At 39.9% G+C, this 24,011-nt stretch overlaps 1 protein-coding gene across 2 annotated transcripts in view; it reads right to left on the minus strand.

Annotated features, from left to right (window-relative positions):
* Positions 1-13,260: 13,260 nt before the first annotated feature.
* Positions 13,261-24,011, minus strand: part of LOC118805343 (forkhead box K2) — a 30,594-nt gene continuing 19,843 nt past the window's right edge. The window contains exons 3-9 of one of the 2 annotated variants that reach the window (XM_036566072.1): positions 20,852-20,999; positions 19,975-20,121; positions 18,890-19,083; positions 17,382-17,587; positions 16,626-16,880; positions 15,915-16,118; positions 13,261-14,014 (exon numbers count right to left, since the gene is read on the minus strand). In XM_036566072.1, the coding sequence (XP_036421965.1) occupies positions 13,818-14,014; positions 15,915-16,118; positions 16,626-16,880; positions 17,382-17,587; positions 18,890-19,083; positions 19,975-20,121; positions 20,852-20,999 (1,351 nt within the window). In that variant the 3' untranslated portion in view covers positions 13,261-13,817. Of the gene's footprint in view, positions 14,015-15,914; positions 16,128-16,625; positions 16,881-17,381; positions 17,588-18,889; positions 19,084-19,974; positions 20,122-20,851; positions 21,000-24,011 lie in introns of both variants that reach the window. The other variant, XM_036566071.1, reaches the window with a different exon arrangement.

Below are 24,011 nucleotides of genomic sequence, written 5' to 3' on the forward strand. Positions count from 1 at the left end.
AAAATTTGACCCTACTTACGGCGTGCCTCAGCAGAAATTAAATTCATAAGAACAGGCTATGTTTTTCTAGTCTTCAGCTGTCCAGTTTTGGTGAGCCTGTGGTGACTGTAGCCTCAGCTTTCTGTTCTTGGTTGACAGAAGTGGAACCCAATATGGTCTTCTGCTGTTGTAGCCCATCCACCTCAAGGTTCAACGTGTTGTGCATAGTGAGATGCTTTTCTGCTCACCATAGTGGTTATCTGAGTTACCATAGCCTTTCTGTCAGTGCATATCAGTCTGGCCATTCTTTGTTTGTCTCTCATCAACAATGGATGTTTTTTCTTCATTGCACAATTTTGAGTAAACTCTAGAGGCTGTTGTGCAAGTAAATCCCAGGAGATCAGTAGTTATGGAAATGCTAACTAGCCTGTCTGGCACGAACAAGCATGCCACGGTCAAAATCACTGAGATCACATTTTTCTCCATTTTGATGGCTGATGTGAACATTACTTGAAGCTGCTGGCCTGTATCTACATGATGTAAAGAACTCTCTTGCTGCCGCACGATTGGCTGACTAGATAATTGGATGAATGAGTAGGTGTACAAGTGTTCCTACTAAAGTGCTTGATGAGTGTACATAAGAAATAAAAGACATTTCTAATTTATGCCTTATTTATAAGCTTAAAGTAGAAGACATACTTCAGGAATAAAGAAAAATGTCTTATTTACGTCAGCAATACTGCAGAGGAATATGATTCAGTTTGAGTCTCTTGACTAATGAGCCTCTGCTACTGAAGAACATTCGGAAGGGCACAGTTCATGGCCACAGTGGGGGAGCTTCAAGCTTTATGAGCTTCAGTCACTTCCTTTACACATTTTTCTACATGAGAGACAGACTTGGAAAGGCCAGAGAGGACCACATGCTTGGTCTCTCTTTCACACACACACACACACACACACACACACACACACACACACACACAGAGGTGTGAGGGGTGCTTCTTTTTCAGCAGTTTCACCCAGTTCTCTCAGTCTCCATGGCAACACCTCCCACGTCTGTACGGTAGAAAGATGCATTCATTCCAAACTCTATATACACATGTACTCTTACCATCCCTAATAATCTCTCTCTCTCTCACACACACACACACACCTGCTATTCAATATACACTCACTGCCCATTTTATTAGTTACGCCTACACTCATTGTCCATTTTATTAGGTCATCCTGCTATATGGTTGCTCTGTAGTCCATGATATTATAGTCCATCTGTTTCTCTGCATTGGACAGGACCGTCATTGAGCAGACACTATTTGAGAGGTGAATCATTCTCAGCACTTCAGCGATACCTGTCTTAGTCTTGTGTCCTTGTACTGAAAACTTCTGCTAAAAACCAAGAGAATTTGACTAAATGTGGTGGGAATGTAGACTTATTAGGGTGGGAACAAAATTAAGTGCATTTTCTAAACCAATCCAACACCTCATGAGGGCAGAGCTCAAAGTAGTGGGCAATGGTTCACTCATTAGCATTACCTGATGGTCAGCAAGCTTGTTGCTAGCTTATAGATGTAATAGAAGTTAGCCTGGCTATGTGTGTAGAAACATTGTATGTGTATAGGAATTATACTATTAATTGCTATTATACTGTTAATTCCTATGGTATAGGAATTAACATTATCTCTAGCCAGAGAAAAAACAGTTCTGTTAGCTAACATTAGTGCTTGGCTAATTTTGCTTGTGGTATCGATTATACTCTCGACCAGGGATCTTATCCGCAGAGGGCTGGTATGGCTGCACATTTTTATTCCAAATAAGCAGGAGCACACCTGATTCTACTTTAAACAGCTGGTCTCAGTCTTCAAACAATTGATCAGGTGACCTCCTGCTTTGCTGGAATGATTGCAGATAAGATTGGACACCCCTGCTCTAGACGTTAAAAGAGCACAGATTAGAGGAAATTGTGGGTGGGGTTTCTGGGAGATGTAGTTGTAGTTGCACCAAAAGTTTAACATGTTGACCCTAGCACTGTATTCTCATTGCAAGATCATGAGACTAGCCAGACTTCTGCCTGTCGTCAGAGAGTCTTGTGCACTTTGTCGCTTAACATGGCCAAGAACCACATACTTTGACAGGAAAGGGCTGTTTGACTGATATGCAAAATAACCAGCCTCAGATTAGTTACAGTTGTGAATGTAGGCACATGTAGGGGCAGGCGATTTGTCAAACTATGGGTACAAAAACACAAATGCAGTGAACTACACAAACTTTTTTTTTTCATGCTAGGACACTGAAAGAGAGCAGGTGACTGCTTGCAGTTGTGTTTTTCCCATCACACTGACACAATCAGAATGTGACTGACAAACTTCTGATAGTTGACCAGCGTAACATCCAAAAGATATCAGGCACCTCATGTCATCTAAAGCTGACACTAAACTGACCCCCGAATAGTAGCATGGTGGTGTGTTTGTGTGTCCTGCAAGGAGCAGATCACACACAACAGTGTTAGGGGAGTTTTTAAACAGCTTAATGTCACTGCTGGACTGAAAATAGTCCACTAACCAACAATATCTAGCCAACAGATTCCAGTGGTCAGAAACTGACCATCTGATGAAGGAGTACAATATGACAAACACAAACGGTGCAGAAACAGATGAGCTATCGTCTTTGACTTTACATCTACAAGGTGGACCAAGAAGGTGTAATAGAGTGGACAGTAAGACGATGCAGTGTTTACACTGTGACACTGCAGTGTCTGATCCACTCAAACCAGCTCAACACGCACTAACACACCAAAATATCTGTGTCACTGCGGTGCTAAGAATGATCCACTGCTGAGATAACACCTGCTCAGTGGTGGTCCTGGCAATTGATGAGTGGGGTAAGTGGGCTAACAAATTATGTGTTTGTGTCCAATCTCTAATAGAACTACAAAGTGACCTATACGGTCAGTGGTCCTAATAAAAGCTGTAGTTGTTCGGGCAAATTTCCCCACGATGACAAAACGTTCATGTTTTCATCATCCTGGAGACAAGTGGTCCACACAAAGAGATAAACACACACACACACAAACACACCTCTCTCTTCCTTTTTCTGGCTCTATTGTTCTGGAAACAATTACTCGTTCCTCGCCCACCTCCTCGTCTGTCTGCTTTCCCTCAGTCTCTCACTATCGCGCCTGCCTAATTAAAACAAAGTTTAATGAAAACACAATATTAAATCATACCATCAAGCTTCTGACACACTGTTAGCAGGAAAATAACTTGAACTGCCACATCATTTCAGCCCTCTCTAATATGACAACCAAGCAGAGACCTTTATTTAGCTATTAGTCATAGACAGTGGAGTCCTAAAGAATAAGAACCACAATCACTTCATTTCACCAAGTACGTTACACATACAAGGAAACTGTCTTGGTCATACATGTTCGATCCTGGTCCTGGAGATCTACCAACCTGCAGAGTTCAGATCCAATACACGTCTCCAATCGTTAGATGCTTCTGAAGGCCTTCTTTACCTGGATCAGGTGTGTTAGATTAGAGTTGGGGCTAAACTCTGCAGGGTGGTAGATCTCCAGGACTAGGACTGGGCACCCCTGGTCTTGGTGAATGCACACATGTATGACATGTAACATACTAATCAGACTAGACAAGCACACAGACTGTTAAACAATACTTAACTAAGAGACCAATAAAATGAAAATACAGTGAACAGAATAAAGGATAATAAAGAGCAAATGTGAAATAAGCTAAAGAGATGAGTGAATATCTGTACATGTGCAGATATGAATTATCTGTACCAGTGGCTGCCCTGCCCCTTATTTAACTCTAATACATCTGATCCAGCCAATCAGGGACTTGGGAAGAGGTTGATTAGCTGGAGCAGGTGTGGCAAATTGTGGCTGGAACTAGGCTCTGCAGGCAGGTAGCTTTCCAAGAACACTTATTATACACAGAATATTACAGAAAGATTTGAATATTTGAACAGCTGTGCAAATAAGCATTATATTACAGAAGGAGTTATACTATAATACAGCAAAGTCCAGCAAATGTCCACTGTGGTTAATGATGGTATGTTGATGCATTAATTGCTAATTTTAGAATTATTACTTTTAAAACTCTGCTATGGTTAGTTAGTTAAGAAGCAAACACTAACACTACAGACTAGAATCTACAGAACGAGTCATATTTTCATGTTTGACAGGAAAACTAAAGGCTTTACTCGATTCCACACTTGATTCTGTGTAATTATAGACATTTGTGTAAACATTTGTTGGAACAAGTGCAGTGTGTTCATTCTCATCAGCCAATGAGCTGCTAACTATAGCAGACGAGGTAGCTAATTAGCCAAATCAGATGCTTAGGCATAAAGTAACCAAAGAGTGAATAAAGCCATTACTATGATGGTTCCAGCTATATTTCAAGCAGGTTGAAAATGAACTATAACTAGAACCTTGAATTATAATGGTTCCGATTTGGGTGAGTTCTTGTTTTAATTGTGCAGTGGAAAAAGGTGCTTTACTATTCCGAATGCAGAAGTATCCATCCTAGGTGGGGTTGTGTGGTGGTGATGTGAGTTCCCACGAGATACTATAGTCATTAAAGTACAAACAGTGGCAGTGATGGGGAAGCTTCAAGGCCCGATTTACCTTTCACATTCAATTTCATGTTAAAAGGAAATTCCACTGATTTTTTAAACGTTTCTACATTATTCAATCATGCAGAGTGTTTTGATGAGGAATACACCATTCTAGAAAAAATATATAGACTGATTTCTTTACAATAGCGCTGACAGGGTCACAATGTTTACGACATAAACATACCTCTTTTATTAACCCATTTGTGCTTGTACTGAAATTCTAACATTTCCTTTACTACAGCAGTTCTTAGAGCTCCATTGAGCACAAATCTAAAGCCCAATTTGAAATTGGTCAAATGGTTGGCTACAGTGTCAGATTTTCTTATTATACTGTTTTAGTCTTTGGTCTAAAAGGGTTACTAAACACATAAATACACACACAAGCCATAGATATACATTCCAAGCAGGACCATTGATGAAGGACTAGAACATGACTAACACAAACCGTGAAAGGAAAAAGATGAGCTAACGGTAGTACCAACAGTATTGGTGTGTCCAGTAGGTGTAGACTACACAGTGTATTAAAAATTCCAGCCTAACTGGTCACTCCGGGCATCACACACATTATAATGTCAGTGTCACTGCTATGCTGAGAATGGACCACTAACCAAATTAAATCTGGACAACAGCAGTACTGTGGTCAGAAATTAGCCAATGATAGATAGGGGTAGAGGGTGCAACAGCAGGTGGGCTACAATCTGTAATTGTACACCTACATAGTGGACCTATAAGGTGTGTTTTGTGTGTGTGTGAGTGTGAGAGATGGTAATTAAAGTGTTGAAGGTGATTTGTTGAAATATTGGCCCATTTTATTACTTCATGAGAACTGATGAAATTGTAATAAACAGAACATGAACTTTTCGTGAAAATATGCAAAATTTACCAAAAAAGTAACCCGTTTGGATCAGAGACCAATAAAAGCAAAAAACTGGTCAAATGATAACAATATGTGGGTAACTTCTGGATATATGTGATTATTTATGACAGACATTATTGTCCTAAGTAAGGTTTGGATTTTTTTTTCCTTGTTTATCCAAGATTTAGACTTGGAATAGTATTAAAAATGTTAAATATAAGGGTTATAAAAATATTAAAATATTTGTTGGATAGGCAGTGCCACAGCATGGCCTGATGCAAAATTTGAGCTATTTTAGTCAAACAGAAGATAGATCTGTGGCCAGTCATTGTACTTTTTATGTATTTGGGTGCAAAAGGGTTCACTTTTTTAGGTACAATGTTGATTATGGTAAAAATATGGTAAATCAGTTTGGGGGGGGCTAAACTCATCACAAAACTTGTAAAACAATGTCTTAGGCATCAGGCAGTGCATTCGTTATTTAATGTAATAGCTTTCTGTGAGGTTGCTTTTTTAGGCATTTAGGCAACACTTTGGTTCCTGTTCCCTATTGAACCATCCTTGGTACAGTTTGGGACTTGATATATATTTTAAACCACTCTGCATGACTGTTTACATCTTACCGATATAATTTCCAATAACAGGTCACTGACAGCGATTTGGGCAAGCTAGTACCCCAGCAAAAAGGATAACCAAATGCAGTATGAGTGCTATGCCTAACTTTGGCTTCTAAACCAGTGGGATGTGGACCTCCAGTGGGCCATGGTGGTACTGCTAGGGGGCCAAACATACATTTTAATATGACAAATACTTGATAGTTTGCAAAAATAAAACAACTTATTTATATTAACCTCACCGACTGGCCTGGAAAAATGCTCCCTATGTATTTCATCTTTAGTGCAATATTAAATGTTTCACTTTTTGATGGAATGGAAAATATGGAATTCATCCATTATGAATAACTGGTTAAAGTCGGGGTCTTTCAAAAGGTAAGATCCCAAGGTTTGGCCATGTACAAGTGAAGCAACCCCCGAATCTCAGACTGAAAAACTAAGAATACCAAACATAAACTGAAACAAAATTGTAATGTTATCTACAGCCAGCCTTCACATGCATGGAAATTAAAAATGAGGAACAGCTCTGTGTTGTAAGCTCAAATTAAGCTTTGAATCCAAACAATTTAAGCTATTATTGGAATTTAATCTTATCAAGTATGTATGTAAACCTACCGAATTGAGCCAAAACTTTGCTTGCAAAAAAAAAATAAAAATTAAAAAATAAAAACAATCAGATTGATTAAAAGCACAGAAGTGCTTGGCCACAAGATACAAAAGATTGAGAACCCCTGCGCTAAACAAACCTGGTTGGTTTCTTCCTTGGTGGAGTAAGTAGCAGTTAATGAAATTCTGGGAAAGAAAATTCTGCCAGTGTGTGCACATTGAGATGATAGAATGTTTCTGTCCCTCAAGTGATCTCATCTAATTCTGGCATACTTGATGCTGCTGTGCTATATGTTGGGAATACATTAGCAATGGCTGCCTATGCATTAGCTATAAGCTCTAGAACACAAGTACGCAGTGGGTCAGTCAGTCAGGATAAATGAGTTTTCAAAAAATAAAAACAAACAAAAAATCTCAGTTTCAACTTTGGACAGAACATGTCTGGACCGCCACGCACACTAGGCTACTAAATCTGATAGTGACCATCATGCCCTACATCCTGCAAAGACATTTCAAAAGGTCAAAAGTGGTTTGGTGACCAAGGAATAAAGCATTTTTCTCCTGTGCACACACACACACACACACACACATAATCTTTCTTCCAACAGAAGATAATGGTGTTAAATTGGTTTGGTCTTTAAGGCTTTCTCACAGAACTCAGCTAGACTCAGTGTCTCTTCAAATGTCAATGAAGAGATAAGCATTCATACGTCATTCTCACTGCAGCGAACAGGCCTAGACACAAGACACATTTGTAATTGCACTTGTGACTCTCAGAACCAAAATGTCCATCTCCAAAATGGCAACTTTTAGATGGAAATAATATAAAGCTTTTATGTATGTAAATGTAAAGAGATTTTATTCCACACTCTCTCAGAAAAGAAGTACGAAACTGTCACTACATCTCAGTACCTTCAGGGAACATAACTGTACCATAATCCACTGAAATTATATTTTCTAAGTTGTACTGACTCCACACACCCCGTCTCGTCTCCAGGCTTTTTATTTTATTGTTATGTTTTAAAACATTAGGTTATGAAACGGTACAAATACATACTTTTCACCTGGCAAAACTTATTTAAGGTTCACAATTGGGCCTTAAAACCACTGCTGTACCTTTGAGGGTACATTTATATTGTATGTACTTTATTTCACTATTATAGCACTATTTCAATTGGTCCATTAATCACAACAATGTAAATGTCAAACTATGTTAAATAATAATAATATTATTAATAATAATAATAATAATAATAATAATAATAATAAACGTGGTTACGTTTCAACTTTTCTACCTTTGACTTGCTCTAATTATCAAATGATCTTTGTGATGACAGCTTGTTCTGCTATTTACTTAATTTGTCGCTCATGATACACGTGGTTTATTCTTGTGACATTATGGAGTCGTCGTTTCAGGGTGCAGGTTCATTCACAATAATGATGAAGACAGGAGCTTCTTACCCACGCAAATGTGAACCTTAGTTAGAAAGTTAGAAAGATTGGATTTGAGCAATGAGATGTCATGTGAACATAGCTTAAGCTACGCTTCCGTACATTTTAACTACACCACAACAATCTTTAAAGCAATCCTATTTGACTTGTCCACGCTCTGCCTTCAAATGTGTTCCTTTATTGCGAATGATAGGAGCCTGGATAATTTACATGCACTTCCAGTTAACAAATCTGATAAAGAGAGCTGGATTTTAGCTAAATAATCAGGTTTTTCAGTGTATGTATACCCTTACTCTGATTTCTTTCATTTTTCTGCTGTCCTGGCAATAGCAAGCAGCATTTAACACAGCACCCACAAAACACTTTCGGAGCAATGTTGAAACAAACTACATGCCAAATGAATTTGAACATTCTTCAACACTAGAAGATGTTTATTGATATTTTCTGATAGTAATGTTTTAAAATTACTAAGAAGGTGGTCGGGTTTTACATCACGTCTTATTCTAAGAGTTTAGGGGCTGGTTGCGAAGCAAAAATCCGATTATCTCTTCTGATGTAGGCAAGTCTCATGAACTTAAAGCTCAGTAGACTTTATATGCTGGCTGCTATAAGTAAGTATTTGCCTGCTATAATCACGATTCAGTGCTGTCTTTTAACTCAAAAGACAGACAGAGACTTTCTGCCACGCAGTATTTCTTTTACTTCTTTGTATTGGTTAAGTTTTTGTCCATGTCATCCAACTATGCAGGCATGGAAGGTTGCTTTTGTCTGATTGGTCAGTGCTGCATGGCTGATGCGTGAGTTTTCATCATGTTGAAGCCAGCCTAACTTTTCTCGCTGTGCCGCGAGTCATATTAGCGCCTCTTGCTATCCCACAATCCCTCACACAATTGGCTACCCTTTGAAAATGCATGGGGGTGCTATGATTCGGAAGACAAATTTGTGGACAGTGGACACTTACGAACTTGGGCAAAAGTCCCTTTCAACCTAAGGAGAAACCATAGAACACAACTCTAAATATCTACATCGTGAATCGCTTTCAGAAATTTAAGCTGGGTATGTTGAGATGGAATCAGTTTGAGATCACAAAATGTTTCAAAGCATGTTGAATACAAAACAAAAATTAAAGATTTCACTGTAACACTGAACAAAAGTTACTTTTGCCAGCCTCTAAAATGTCCTCCGATTTTTGATTACATCACTGTGAACCAGTAAATTTTTTTTTTCCCTATTCAGGCTGACAATACATTTGAAGCTTCCTAGTTATTAGACAGAGCCTGATTAGTCTGTTGTGTGAACACATTTAAAGCAAACTGAGAGCTTCAACAGTTATGTCACAAAACTGATAAACAGTTTTAAACATGCATAATTAAAATATTAATTTATCTATTTGAGGACCTTTTAATGCCCTGGACACTTGCCAGGTCTCCCATGTAGTATATCCAGCCATGGATACAAACAGCATTTCGAACTGGAGCCTCAGAATTATGTAGCGAGGCTATACATAGTTTGCTACAATTTCTCATTAATTAGGGAATGTTCTGTAAAGCTTGTACGATCATGCAACCTATGAAAGACTGCATTTACAGACAGAGCACTGACAGGTCAAACTGGTCCTGACCCAAAGCCTAATCACCCAAACATATCTACTTTTTCTGAGAGTCCCCAAAAATAACATGTTTCTCTCACAAAATGTAACTATGTCTTTAGTTCTGCTAAGATGTGAGGTGAATGGATTAAAAACAACACACTAGGAGCCATTTCAACACTGCCTTAAAGTCCACAGAGGATGTTGGACACACGCATGACTCTACCACCATCTGGCAGACAATAGAAGAACTGCCGGAGGCTCAGAAGACCTGGCAGACCAGCAAAACTGTCACCATAAGACACAGCACTTAAAGCTTTCACCTTTAGAAAACCTAGCTCCACTCTTTATTCAGATCTGAAAAAATCTTTTTTTTCTGACGCTGACAAATGAATAACCTTTTAAAGGCCCTTTTGACTGGAAATTAAAGAAATGAAGGATGGTCTCTGATTTTTGACCAGTACTGTATACTAGTACTACTGATAAGCTGAGTCAAACTGGCCTCAGACAGCCGAAATGTAAACACAGTGGACTCTAACTTTGAAACAAACGTTAGCAAAGGAAAGACAGAGGCACAAGAGATTAAGGTTTTTAAATTAATTTATATAAAAAATTAATAAAAGCATTTACCCACTGAAGCAGAACAAACATCGATCTTGTGTTTTTTTTCTTTTCTTTTTCATTCTTTCTTTAGTTTGTAACATATACAATCTGGAAACAGACTAGACTGGTCACCCGAACAGATTCAAACAAAAATCAAGCAAGAACAGAAGGGAGGTGGAGGGGCTTCTGCCTACAGCACAATGTCAAACACAGCCAGAGAGAGAACGAGGAGGGGGGACAACCAGGAGGACAAACAAAAATAAAAATAATCAAGTGCAGGTCTGGTCTGAATCAAAAAACAGCTGTTTTTTTTCTGTAGTTACCATCTCTGATGTGTTCCTATAGTCCATTAACATGCAAGCTCGATGAAGCGCCTGGTTCAGCTACACGCGGCAATATCATAGCACTAATCATATGGGTTACTGGTGCAGGTATGAAAATAATTAGGTGTAAGAAAGCAAGCTTCAGCTTGGAATCGACAGAGAAAGAAGCAGGACAAAATAAAATAAAAAAAAAACCCAAAACAAACGCATCTGATATATTTCTCCATTAAAAAAAAACAAGAAACTACACTTGTTTCACAGAAAAATAAAAGAAAAAAGTCCACATACAAACGCACAGAGAAGGTTTTGCTCATGAGGAGTAACTGGAAAATGTCCTTTAACCTCTGCGGCCAGCATGTTTGAAATATAATTAATTTGTCTTTTTTCCATCTCTATAAATGAAAAGTTCACAAAGTACACAAAGGGAAAAAAAACGGATGCTCCACATATGGACAACAAAATACTGCATATTTCTATGAGAACAGCTGCGATGGTGGGGCGGGGGGGGAGGGGTGGTACGAAGGGCTAGCTGCCAAAAAGTACAGGAATTGGATGAGTGTGTTGATCCCTTTAAGTTGACGACTGACCCGTGATCCACACCCCAAAACAGACACAGAGGAAAGACACGCCCTGGTTGAAAGTCCAGGCTGCATCGTTGGTGCTCTGTTCTCCTATGACGTCCTCGTCTTGAGCGTCGTTCTTAAAAGCCAGCTGCCAAAGTTTGGAATGTTGTGTAAAACTCAACAAAACCAGATAAAGCTCACTCAGGATATTTCACAAAGCAGGACTCAGTAAAGCTGGATAAGAAGGAAAACTCCAGCGTTTTTCAATCTAATCTCTATCCGCAGTATCTGTAGCACACAGTCAATACCACAAACCACATCTGCGTATTTAGTAAAAACAGAAAACCCATCAACTCCAGTGACACCAGATGATCTTACCGTTTTGCATTATACCAACAGGCATTTCTATGATGTGTTACCCAGTGGTCTAATAAACAATGATAACCTGAATTGTAAGTTTTTGTGGCAACAGGTTTTCTGGTAACAGGTTTTCTGGTATGTTCTGTCAATAGCTTCTATTGCAAGAGTCTATTATAACTAAAAACGAAATGAAATTTAGAAAATGCCCAAAACAAGTGGGGGGGTGGGAGGGGCTCAATACAGATTGAATTAGGGCCACCAAGCTTAACTTGGTACATAAATGAATCTTTTCCTTTACAATAAGTTGCATGTATGATTTTGTACTTCAGTTTTACTTCAGTCCTGGGGTTTGAGAGCACTGTATTATGGGTACTGTAGTGAATTTATGTTATTACCTTGGTAACTGGAGTCACTGGCGCGAGGCAAAAAGCTTCCTTTTTTATTTTTCTCGATGCAACTCTTTTTGTTGATAAGTGAACTATCCGCAATAAAGGCCAAGCACTTAAATGGCATTCCGGTCCAACTAATTCATTTGGAAAAAGGAAAGAGCCAAAAACGTTCTACGTCGAGGTGACAATAAAAAAACTCTGTGGGAAAAGCTTCCCTGAGTAGTCTTGGCCTAGACACAGAGATCAAGGAAAGGTAAACAGCAGTGATTACTATAATGCCACTCTCCTCGCAGCTCGCAGTGATGCCAGGTTCGGTATGGCTTCAAATAAGCTTTCCATTAAAAACAGTTTCAGAAGAACACAACAAAGCACTAAACAGAATATATACAGTGCATAAAAGAAAGAGGCAAAACTAGCAATAGCTAATTTAGCTGAAGCTGTCAGCTCATCTAGCTAAAGTTTTAGTAAGTTACAGATCATATTTTTTTAAAGCATACTAAAACTTTATCTGGATTAGCTGTAACGCTAGCTAGCACGCATACTTACAAACGACAGACTAACCAACCGTTTTAAATTGTCCTGCCACCTTATTTTAAGCACCTTATCTACTGCGTGTACCACTTCAGTTCGGACTGGAGGCTTTTCTATAAAGAAAGGATTCTTATTTAAAGCCGTGTTGAACTTGACAAGTGCAACAAATAATGAGAAATTCTCTACTAAAGAGTCAAGACTTGACTTTGACTTGCATCCCAGAGACATCTCTGCTACAGGTAGAGTGGACAGATTAGGCTGAACCCTGCTGAAATATTCCTTTAGGCCCCAACTAAAAGTGCTCAGCAAGAATGTCTCTTAGCTCCTCTCCTACTAGGCCGGCTTGATTTTCTTGATCATGTTATCCGGCTAACTGAGAATTCCTACTTTGTGAAACATCCTCGAGTCATCGATTCTGGATTTGCTAAGTTGCGTGGGAGTGAGACTGTGTAGAGCTGTACCTGTACAAGTATGGCTAGAGAAGAGCAGCTGAATATTTGAGAGTCCAGATAACAGGTATAGACCGTGTGAGTGTGTGCGTGAGTGTATGCTCTCTAGTCCTTTCCAGGGTTAGAGACCCACACATACAAACATCAGAGCATGTGTTTGGTTTAAAATAATAATAACAATAATAATAACAACAATAATAATAATAATATAAAAAAAAGTCATTTCCATTCTTCTGAAGAGCAGAACTCCCAGATGAATTTCCTGCTGAAAACTCTTAGCCAGGTTGGAAACAAAGCAAATGTAGGAGCAGGTGTTTTTTTGTTTTTTAAACAGTTTGATGATAATAGTTTGTTTTAAAACGCCGCACACCTCAGGCGTTCAGGCCCAGATGGCAGTGGCTGGCTGCTCTCTCTGCCGTTGATAATAGAACAAACTTCCTCTGGTGAAGGCTGCCTCACCACACAGAAGTGCCCCCATGTCACTGCATCCACTTCTGTGGTCCGTTTGGTGTGGATTTTCTTAATGTCCTTGTTTCTCTGCCCTTGTTTGCATTGACACTGGAATATATTGGGTTTTTTTTTGCTTCATATGGACATACTGAATGGTCAGCAGTGTTTTCATTTTGTTTTGGCACGGTGAGCAGGATAGGGAGAGAGACACAGAGGGAGAGACAGGGGGAGAGAGACAGAGGGAGAGACAGGGGGAGAGAAAGAGAGAGCAAGCAGAAGAGAGGCAACAATAGAGGGCTGAAGGGCAGTAGTGACAATGTAAGCAAACAGAAGAGTGCAAAAAGGGCAAAATAGTGAAAATGTGTGGCAGAACAAAGAAGTTTGTGAAAGATGGGTGGGGGTGTGTTTTATGCTAATGTCTAGTTGTGGTTGGCAGAGGGAGTGTCTGTGTCTGCTGTTCCGTTAGGGTCAGAGGTTACGCTCTGCTGCTGCTCATCCTCATCCGTTTTTGCTCGTTTACTCTCGGGCTCACTAGCGCTCTCTCCATTCTGCCTTTTGGTAGGGAGAGAGGCGGATGCCGAGGCATGAGCTGCCAACAAGTGGAGCGGGCTGGAGACTGCAAAGAGACAGAGAAAAAGAAAGAGAAAATGATGAGGAAAATAAGGTGAGAAGAGGGAAAAGCAGTATTTAAAGGCCCTACATTTTACAAGGTTCGCTTATAACATTTCTGTGCGATTATGTACCAAGAACAGTCATAATTTGTTTTTTTGTGATGTTTTTCCAACCTCTCATTTTCCTTAGAATTACTGTTTTTAGTACTGGCTTTTGGTGCTAATCTGCCATAGAGCTGTTAATATGTAAAGGCAGTGGTTTTTGTAACATTCCAAAACAGTGAATTCAAAGCAGGCTTGCATTTATAGACTGTATGAACTGAATGAATGATCTTTTGCAATGTAACAAGGGTTGCACACTAGATCAAACTCTTATTTGAAAACAGTGTGGAAAACTTTTGGTTTTCTATGATAGGGACCCTTTGAAAAGAGACTCTCTTGTAAGGCCATGGTTAAACACAACCAGCTGCTCTGTGTCCATGTTTACTGGAACAAATCTCCATAATAGTCCACCTTGCTTCACAGTAAACATTCCCAAACACAAGCATTACACAGAGTGGACACAATGATTGATTAAAACAAAACACAAAAAGTTTTGAACACACACAGCCTTAAATAACCGGCTTGTTCCCTTCAAACCTCATCTGATGCATCTGTGTGCATGTGAATAAATATTGGAGATGGGCATTTCAGTAAAATTTGATATTTGAATTACAAGGCATTAAGAAAATACTTAAATATTTGAATATTATTCTTCTACAAAAACTACAACTATATATAAAAAAGCTACAAGGCTAAAGTCTACAGCACACTGGATGCCTCCAGAGACAGTAACAGATTAGCCCCAGACCCAAAGCACAAATCCATAGTAGGTGGCTTGAATTTTGTATCGAGAACAGAGTCTAAAGTCTTTGAGATAAAGAGACAAATACTAATAGTCTATTGTCACCTCAGCCAATGTTACCAGCCCATTCACCTCGCATTTCACCTTGTACTTTTCAGAGTTCATGAAGAGTTAGGTAACTGATAGCAAACGTGATTTCTTTCCATTAGAATCTATGAGTATAATTAAAATGAGCTTGATATTTGGAATGGTGGGCAGCAGCCCTTAGAAGGCTGCAATAGTCTTTCTATGTTTTTCCTTTAGACTAAACCGATAAGAAACTCTGACCAAAACATAGGATGGCTCTTCACTTTCCTCTAGTTCTTTAATATGAGAACAAATAACAGAGAGCACTTTCCTGACTATTTAAATCTTAGACAAATTCTGACTCATTACTAATATATTAACATGTTTGCATACTGCCCTCTCCAAAACATCAGCTTCAACTCATCAGCTTATTAACAAGCTCTTCCTCTGTTGAACTGGGTGTAGATGGGTAAAGGAGTAAAAACACTAATTTAAACTAAACACTAAATTTGTAGGTTTGTATCATAGAGGGTTATGGGAAGGGCTGGTGCACATGGTCAAGAGTTCTTTGTTTAGTCATACAACAATAATTAGATGACAGAAGTTGAAGCCATTCTTAATCTGTCTATTAACTACAATGTCAGATGACCCAAATGATTCGGACACATTAACACCGAATCATTTGCTCTAACTGAAGGCGCAGCCTATTATACCAACAGACTTCTTTATAAAGGAGAGAGCTAATTTACGGGTCAAGTCTAGTAACCAGTTGACTTGTTCTAGACAAGCTGGATATGAAAGTATGAAGTGAAAGTATAAACTATAGTGCCTCAGTTAAACTAATTACTACTGCTACTACTTACTTTGAGCTCTTACTACACTGCCTTTCTTGCGTTGAACTGAGAAGGGTAAATACCAAACAATGAAAAGCAGTGGTCCCCCAGCACTAGCACTGAGAAGCACTGATTTTGGTTAAAACATGTATGGAGACCTACCTGCATTTGCCTGGCCTTGTATCGCAGTAGCGATGGGCACCACATGGGTGCCATTCTGTGTGATAGTTTTAACTGGCAGCTGGTGCTGGCCCAATGGGGCTTGCTGCACTATGGTAACCGTTTGAAGGGCTGTGGCAGCTGTGCTGCTCTGGATGATTCGATTGGCTGAGCCTATGGTGGCATGGGTGATAGTAGGGACTGCTTCTACTTTCACTAGAGAGAGAGAGAGAGAGAGAGAGAGAGAGAGAGAGAGAGAGAGAGAGAGAGAGAGAGAGAAAGTACCATTAGTTAATCATCAAATCACAATTTCGGCCTTATCGATATCGCAAAAGGCTGAAAAATTCAAATAAGCCACTAACCAATCACAACACTTTTTTTCCCCCACTGTTGGCTTTAAGCATTCTGACCAACCACAGTTCATATCGCAATTGCACAAGGCATATGGCAATTGCAATATGTGGTAATATAATCACAGTTCTAACATATTGTCCATATTTTGCAGCCTTATTCAAGGGTGTCCAGTTCCAGTCCTAGAGGGCCAGTATTCAGCAGTTTTCTTACTGCTGTGCTGAGTCATGTGCGTCTAAGCAGGAAAATCACCAAACTGTACTGGATTCTAAACCCACAGGACCGAGCTAGGAAAGTTTGGCATATTCATTTGAGCACAGTATAGTTATCCTAGGTTGTTCATTCTGCTCTTTGCCCACTCACCTTTGACCTCTTCATGTGCTCCATTCTCCTGGGGTCCTGAGGTGGCTGGGACAGCAGCAACAGGCTGCGTGTGAACTTTAGTGGTGCTAACGGCTACAGCAGCAGGGATTTGGTGTACCACGTGCACAGTCTGCATCACTTGCTGCGTGGAGGAAGAGGAGGGAGCCGTGGCCACAGCATATGTCACTGGCTTCAAGCCCTGAGACAGCGGCCGCTGGACAGCTATTAATACAGGCTGACTGCTGAGAGGAGAACCTAGAGAGAGAGAGAGAGAGAGAGAGAGAGAGAGAGAGAGAGAGAGAGAGAGAGAGAGAGAGAGAGAGAGAGAGAGAGAGAGAGAGGTTAAGTTTATGGCTGTGGAAAAAAAAAAAGGGTTGACGTTTGATTTTTATATGTCCAAATGACATTTATTTAAATGGCCTATATCTAAACAACCTATTAAATATACCTTCATATATTGTTTTTCATGACATCACAAAAACAACTTATTCAAAAGTGGCTGTTTTTGCAGTTTAGTTTCCATTTAGGGGCTGTATGGACTGGTAAGTGAACAATACCAGCATAACAGGCATGTTCTTTGCTAGGCTGGTGTAGTGTAGAGCAGTGTTTCTCAGTACTTGAGGTCCACGTGGCAGTTCCACATTTTGCTCTATCCCAGATCCCTATACACTAGGTCAGAGCAAAAACGAGGAACCACTTGGCCCCCCCAAAGTCTGAGCCGAAAAAAAAAAAACAAAACACTGAAGTAGTGTATACCTGGTGTGGTCTGTGCTAAGCGAGCCTCCTGTATCACAGCCAGCTTTGGTTGCACAGCAGCAGCGACGGCAGAAGGGGACGGGGTAGGGGCAGGCTCTGACTCCATGGGAACAGGCGAGCCCTCGCGTGATAGGCTGTCAGGAGTCTGAACACCACTGGAGTGGGCAGAGAGAACCCCTGAGTGATTGGGAGACGCTGGAGCGCTCCTGTACACAAAGTGAAAGAGTAACATGTTTAAAATAAAGACCAAAACACTTAAAAACTTAATTTGTGAGTAGTAATACAATTAAATTATATTATTTTCATTTAGAGCATCATTTATTAATTCTTATCACTATATTGGCCTTAGTGATAACCTTGATAACACAGAAAGCTGTAATATGAACATAAGCTCTTTGCAAGGAGGGGGAAAAAAATGCGCGTTCTTAGTGTCCTGATAAACCTTATATGTTGCATGCATCTGGTGGGCGTTTTGATGAATCATTGATGTAATCAACATATAACTGTAGTCAAAAAGCCTAATGGACTACAATCTACAACCTTTCCACATGTAACCATACTATGGCTCCCTAATGTTTTAATACATACTGCAAAAACAATATGTAGCAATGTAATCGCAATATGATGTTTTGTCCATATCGTGCATCCCTAATTTTCTAATGGGACTGTGCTGGAAAACAAGATGGTACAGAGACGTTTCCCATTTAATAAGCACTGCATTTTGTTGACAAAATCTTCAACAGAATGTGTTCATTACTATGAATAATTAAATAATACTGTTTTTATCAAGTTCACATGAACCTGAACATGAAAATAAGGTGAACGCAGTTTCCAATTTTCCACACCAACACCCACTGAGGGCAACAATGGCTGCATGTGCTTCAACTCCTCTCCAACTGGAGCCTCTCTGTCATACCATAAATGTTACATCTTGATGGGAACAACAGTTTTTCACTTTGCCATTGCTTGGGTTAGTTTCTCTCCCACAAGCACTGTTTAGTGTAGACTGCTGAATTACTGACATCAGCTGGAAATAACTTTTATCCATACAGCCACAATGGAACTTGCCATTGAAAAGTGCACAATTAGCTGAGCTCCAGGGTGGAATTATGGAAGGTTCAAATGGTCAAACTAGGAAAATGTGTTAACAGCATTAAAAGACAATTAGTGGTAATAGTAGTAATTTATTGCATTGATGTGTTATTAATAACACTAATTCCTAGTAATGTCAAACATAACATTAAAAAAATCACAGCAAAATAGAGTCAGTCCTTGTACAGTGCCAGTGAAAACATCACTCCTCTATCATACAGATACATCAACACCAGTATCATATATATTATTCTCAGATATACAGCTGTACTATCTCTATCTGTCCTATCTCTATCTGTCCACAAGGTGGAGACGCAGCTTCTTGTCTTAAAGTGAGACAAAAGACCTGAATCACTGCACCACTCCTATAAATCTCCAAAGTGCTCTAGTCATTTCTCATCAGACGGGCAGCCTACCTTGAGGAGAGGGGTCCTAACGGGGTCCTGAAGCAAGGCACGCCGCGAGGTCTTCGTTTCCTAAAAGCCTGCTCAATGAGTTTACCCTCAGAGGACGGGTCTATCCTCCAGAATGAACCCTTCCCAGGCTCCTCCTGTGAGCGTGGCACTTTGATGAAGTAGCGGTTCAGAGACAGGTTGTGCCGAATGGAGTTCTGCACCGCACCACACACAAACACACACACAAAATTCATTATCACAAACAATGACATCTGAATCAGGCAAAGAGCTGAAATACTCCAGGGCTGCAGAATTTATTTTTAGCGTTGTTTGTTATGCACACTTTCATCTACTCAAAGCACTGAAAGAGCAAGGATTGGCGGTCTGGACATATGATGAATCAAGCTCTGTGCTACACTGAGTTAATTATTCGGACACACGGAGTACATTTTGCAGGTAGGCCTAAATTAAAAAAGCTGCTGAAGTGCTCTTGTGCTACAGATGTTCACTTACTGTGCAAGGGCACTCAGGGCATCACAGGAATACACAATATAAACAACTGAGGTTGGAAATGTTTCACGTTTGTTAATTCAGATCTCTTCAGCTTATTGATGACATTTAAATCAGGTTCAGATGTTAACAGATTGTTCCAATTATGAGTTAAATTCAGCTCACCAGCTGATGGTACTGTAAACTATGAACCAAGATGAAAGTAAAAAGACTAGTCAAAAAGTTAAACGAGTCAAAAGGTTTGCCAAGTTTGCAAAAACAGTTACTTTACTCCTACCAAATACAGTCTTTTACTACCAAATACAGTCTTTTACAGAGAATTGGACCATAAGCCTACTGTCTATAAGTATTGAACTGTTGCACTCATTGGCCAGCCATGCTAAAAAGAACTGTGTGAGTGAGACTTTTGTTGCAAGACTGGGACCAAATTCAATTTATAAAAGTCAATTAAGCTAATAATCTTAGAAATCTGTATCTGGATGAATTGCCCCGTCATGCTCTGCCAGCACAGCTACTCTGCGGTGCTGTGGATTCAGCCTACTGCTAATGTCGGTACCATTTCTCAATAGTGTGGATTATCTTGGACTGCAGCTCACCTGCCAGCCCTTGTCGGCACTCCTGTAATACGGGTAGTTCTTGGTGATGTGTGTGTAGATGCCGTTCAGCGTGAGCTGTTTGTCTGGGGCCAGTGTGATCGCCTGGACAATCAACTGAGCATAGGAGTATGGAGGTTTAGAGTCATCCTAGAGAAAGAGGTAGGGAGGTAGGTAGGTATAGATAGGGGGGAAAGAGGGAGAGAAAGAAACACACACACACACACACACACACACACACACACACACACACACACACACACACACACACACACACACACGGCAAGTTGAAGTAATAAGATTCTATTCCAAGTAATGTTGGACCATTAGTATTGGTCAATTTATCATGAAATGTTCATACAATGTCAAGGGCAGCTGGCGTTTGGATATGACCGAGATGACATGCAAAAAGTATAATGTATATAGTACAAAGGCTGCCAGTTCATAGTAGCCTTGAAAAGCATCCACCAAAATCAAGAAGAGGGCATAAATGTTTAGTGTGGCTACGATAGGGCAGTCAGGGCATCATGGAAAATCATGTAAATTAACGGAAGCCGTAAACATTTAAACCAACTGAATGTCACTAGTTTAGACCCCTATACAGGCATTTGGAAAGTGGGGGTGCTGAGGGTGCTGCAGCACTCCGATTTCATGACTGCAACTGCTAAAAACACCAATAAAGAGATCTGAACTTTTTAATAATTTGAGTGTAGCAATGAACCCTGTGTGCTTGTTTAAGACTGGAGATCGTATTTTCTATTTTTATATATATATATATATATATATATATATATATATATATATATATATATATATATATATATATATATATATATATCCCCTCAGTACACAAATGTATCAGTGTTTCAAAAATTCTTACCTTCGGGCTGTCTCCCTCCGATGCTTCCTTATCGTTCTCTGACTGTGAGTTATCATTGATGAGCTGCAAATCTGAGGGCACGATCCGGCCGACCCTGTAGCCTGATGAACCAGCTCCGCGGGGACTGGACGGACACGAGTTAGCCGCACTGGGGAAAGAGAGAGAAAGAGAGAGACAGACACAAGTTGAACCAATCTTCATTCAAATTTTCTGTTAGGACTAAAAGCTCAGTTCACAGCATCAACTCACACTATTCCAAATTCAAGTGTTTTTTACTGAATAATCAGAGTGCTGCTGCTGAGTTGTCTAGAATGATCCGATTCTCTGGCTTGATGTTTCAACCCTAATCCTGTTCCCCTAGAAGTCTCTCTAGAAGAAACTGCACTGCAACTATAAACAACGCTACAAAATATATTCATCAGGCAATGGATAGTCTGCAGCTTATTAGAGTATCAAAGCATGCTATCAGAGAATCAACCTACTGTGTTTTTGGAATCAATCAGAATGACCTAAACCCTTTATACTACAAACCTCAAAGAACACAGCAGATCCAGACTGTGTAGTGTAGAAACCGCAGCTGAACTAAGTGATTAGCCTGGCTATTTTTTCCCCAAACCTCATGAAAAACCCAGCAGCTGCTGATCAGGGCTGAAAAGACATAATACAGCCTGCTAAGCACACTCAAACTACAACAGAGAGGAAACGAATACATGAGAACTGAATAAATACACAAACATGATGAGTATTTCAAACCATTTGATGTTTTTTTTTTTCAGAAGAAATTTAATGCCTAGTTCAATATACCAAGTGTGCCGCCCCCTCTCAGTGTCAGGCATTAATTGTAATTGGCCAGGCCTTGGGGAATAGAAATTGAATCTGATGTGAGAAGGCTGTAATTAGTCTGCTAAAGCAGCGGAACAAGCTGCTCAAAGAAACCGGCTGGCTAAAAGGAGCAACATCTGATCTAAAACCGCAGCAGCCTTTTGGCCCTGCCAGGCAACCATACAAGCAGGGTAAAGTACAAAAGACAGTGCCGGAGCCTCATTCCAATCCAAAAAGAACTGCTGGGCTCTTCCCCCTCAAACTAGGCGATACCTTGAGATAGACAAACGAATGAGTGTTTCAAACCAAGGTATTATTTTTTATATGTTGTTCTTAACCTTAAAGGACCTAGTGAAAGATGTAAACATTAAGCAGACATAAATTTAGGGCTGCTAACAATTATTTCTACAACCAATCTAACACTTGACTATTTAATTAACTGGCTGATGTATTATCCCTTCTTTAGTTTATGTTCCTTTATTACTGCCCTTGTCTTTTACAAAACAACAGAAGCCATATTGTCCCCTACAGCTCCTGTAGTTTTTGCAATCTGTCAGACTGACTTTACGGATCATCTGAGGTATGAATATCAGTGAGTGTCGTAGAGTCCGTCTTTAAGAAATATTTGACCGAAAAATCTAATTTGCACAATTCTTCCTTACACCAACATAGTCAATCGGTCAAGACACTGTCCTCCTTTGATTCTGCTGCAGAGTACTACATGGCAAATAACTGAAGTCTGCATTATGCAGAAGTAGAGCTGGGCGATATGGCCAAAAATGTTATCACGATAAACAAAATTTATATTGCTCGATATCGATACATGATATAATGTCAAATCATTATTTCTTTCAAGTTTGAAGGCTGATTTTTGCTCCTGGGTGGTTAATTGCTGTTTTAAACTATCCTTTATGGTCGGAACATGACAAACACTCACCAAACAGTGGAACATTTCACAGATCTGTCATGGGAGAGTGGGAGAGAGTGTCTGGTGAGCTGTTACCAGCTGGAAAAACACAGCTATTTTGTAATAGTCATAATTTAAGAAAGAAAACAGATTATTTTTAGCTGCTGACGAGCGCTCGGCTACCCCGTTACAAATGACATCACAGTATTCAGACACCAGCTAGCGACGACTGGATATTCAATTGTAGTAGTTTAAGGGGTGAACCGCAAAATATCAACACCAGACAAACAGAGTTCTCCTTTTAGGTACGTTTAAACTGAAAGCGGTGTCGTGCTTGATCTACAGTATCATTAATTCGCCATGTTGTGTGAGTGACGAAGCGCTGCTTTAAGTTAGCCAGCTGCTAAAAACAGCTAGCCTGGAAAGATAGCGCTCTCCCGCTTTCCAATGCCTCACAGCTTCCTCAGTTTACTTTTGTTTACATCAGGGCCGTAACTGCATGAACCCACTTCTTTCTTCACTTTCGTTGCTTGGGAATGCACTCATACTTAAATATGACTATCCGAGCGCTGTAACAGCGCTGTAGTTGTGAGGATTGTGATTTAACGCTGCTAAAGCTGGTTAGGATGTACAGAAAGAGGTGAGTTCGCTGTAGGACAGTATAGTTACACCACTGACCTCATCACTCACACTCGGTCACAGGAGAACAGATCACCTGTCGCTCCACTCAAACAGGGAATGTATAGAAAAACTGGGAAGTGCGCCCTCTCCTGGCGACAGCACAGTAGTGTCGCTTTCCTTGCAGTAGAAAACGCCACCAAGGCTTTCGCTGAACGTGGAAGTGTGAGAATGGTGTATTATATCGAACATTTATCGAACCTGTCTTATCGCTCTATCGAGGAAAAGTTATATCGCGATAATTATCGTTATCGTTTTATCGCCCAGCCCTATGCAGAAGATTTGTTTTTTGAATGATCTAGACCAGGGGTTCTCAACCTTTTCCACTTCAAGGCCCACCTGTTCATCACTAGCAAGCATAAAGCCCCAAAGGAAAGCAATACCTAAAGAGTGTAATTTTCTTTCATTTCTCAAGATTTGAGAATTATAGTCTGAACAGTAGCTTAAAGATCAGTTTTAAAGATTTGTTCATAAACCCCTTTTCAATCATCTTAAAAAAGGTGAAACAGAAAAGAGAAAAAGACATGTATTTTGTGTTTAGAGCTTTATCTCTAACTTCTGTGTAAAAGCTGGCTTTGTATATAAGTCAGGGAGGTATATTTTGTTTCTAGTGTACCGTTGTTGCAGGCTGCTATTTTCACTGATTTTCAGGACAACATGCCATCACTGGAACAGTACAGACCAATGGCTCTCCTTCAGTATAGGCCTGATGACCACCAGAGGTTGCTTCATGGTCCACCCTGATATATACTT

The sequence above is a fragment of the Colossoma macropomum genome, unplaced genomic scaffold (genome assembly GCF_904425465.1).
Source record: "Colossoma macropomum unplaced genomic scaffold, Colossoma_macropomum, whole genome shotgun sequence".
In the NCBI taxonomy this organism is placed as follows: domain Eukaryota; kingdom Metazoa; phylum Chordata; class Actinopteri; order Characiformes; family Serrasalmidae; genus Colossoma; species Colossoma macropomum.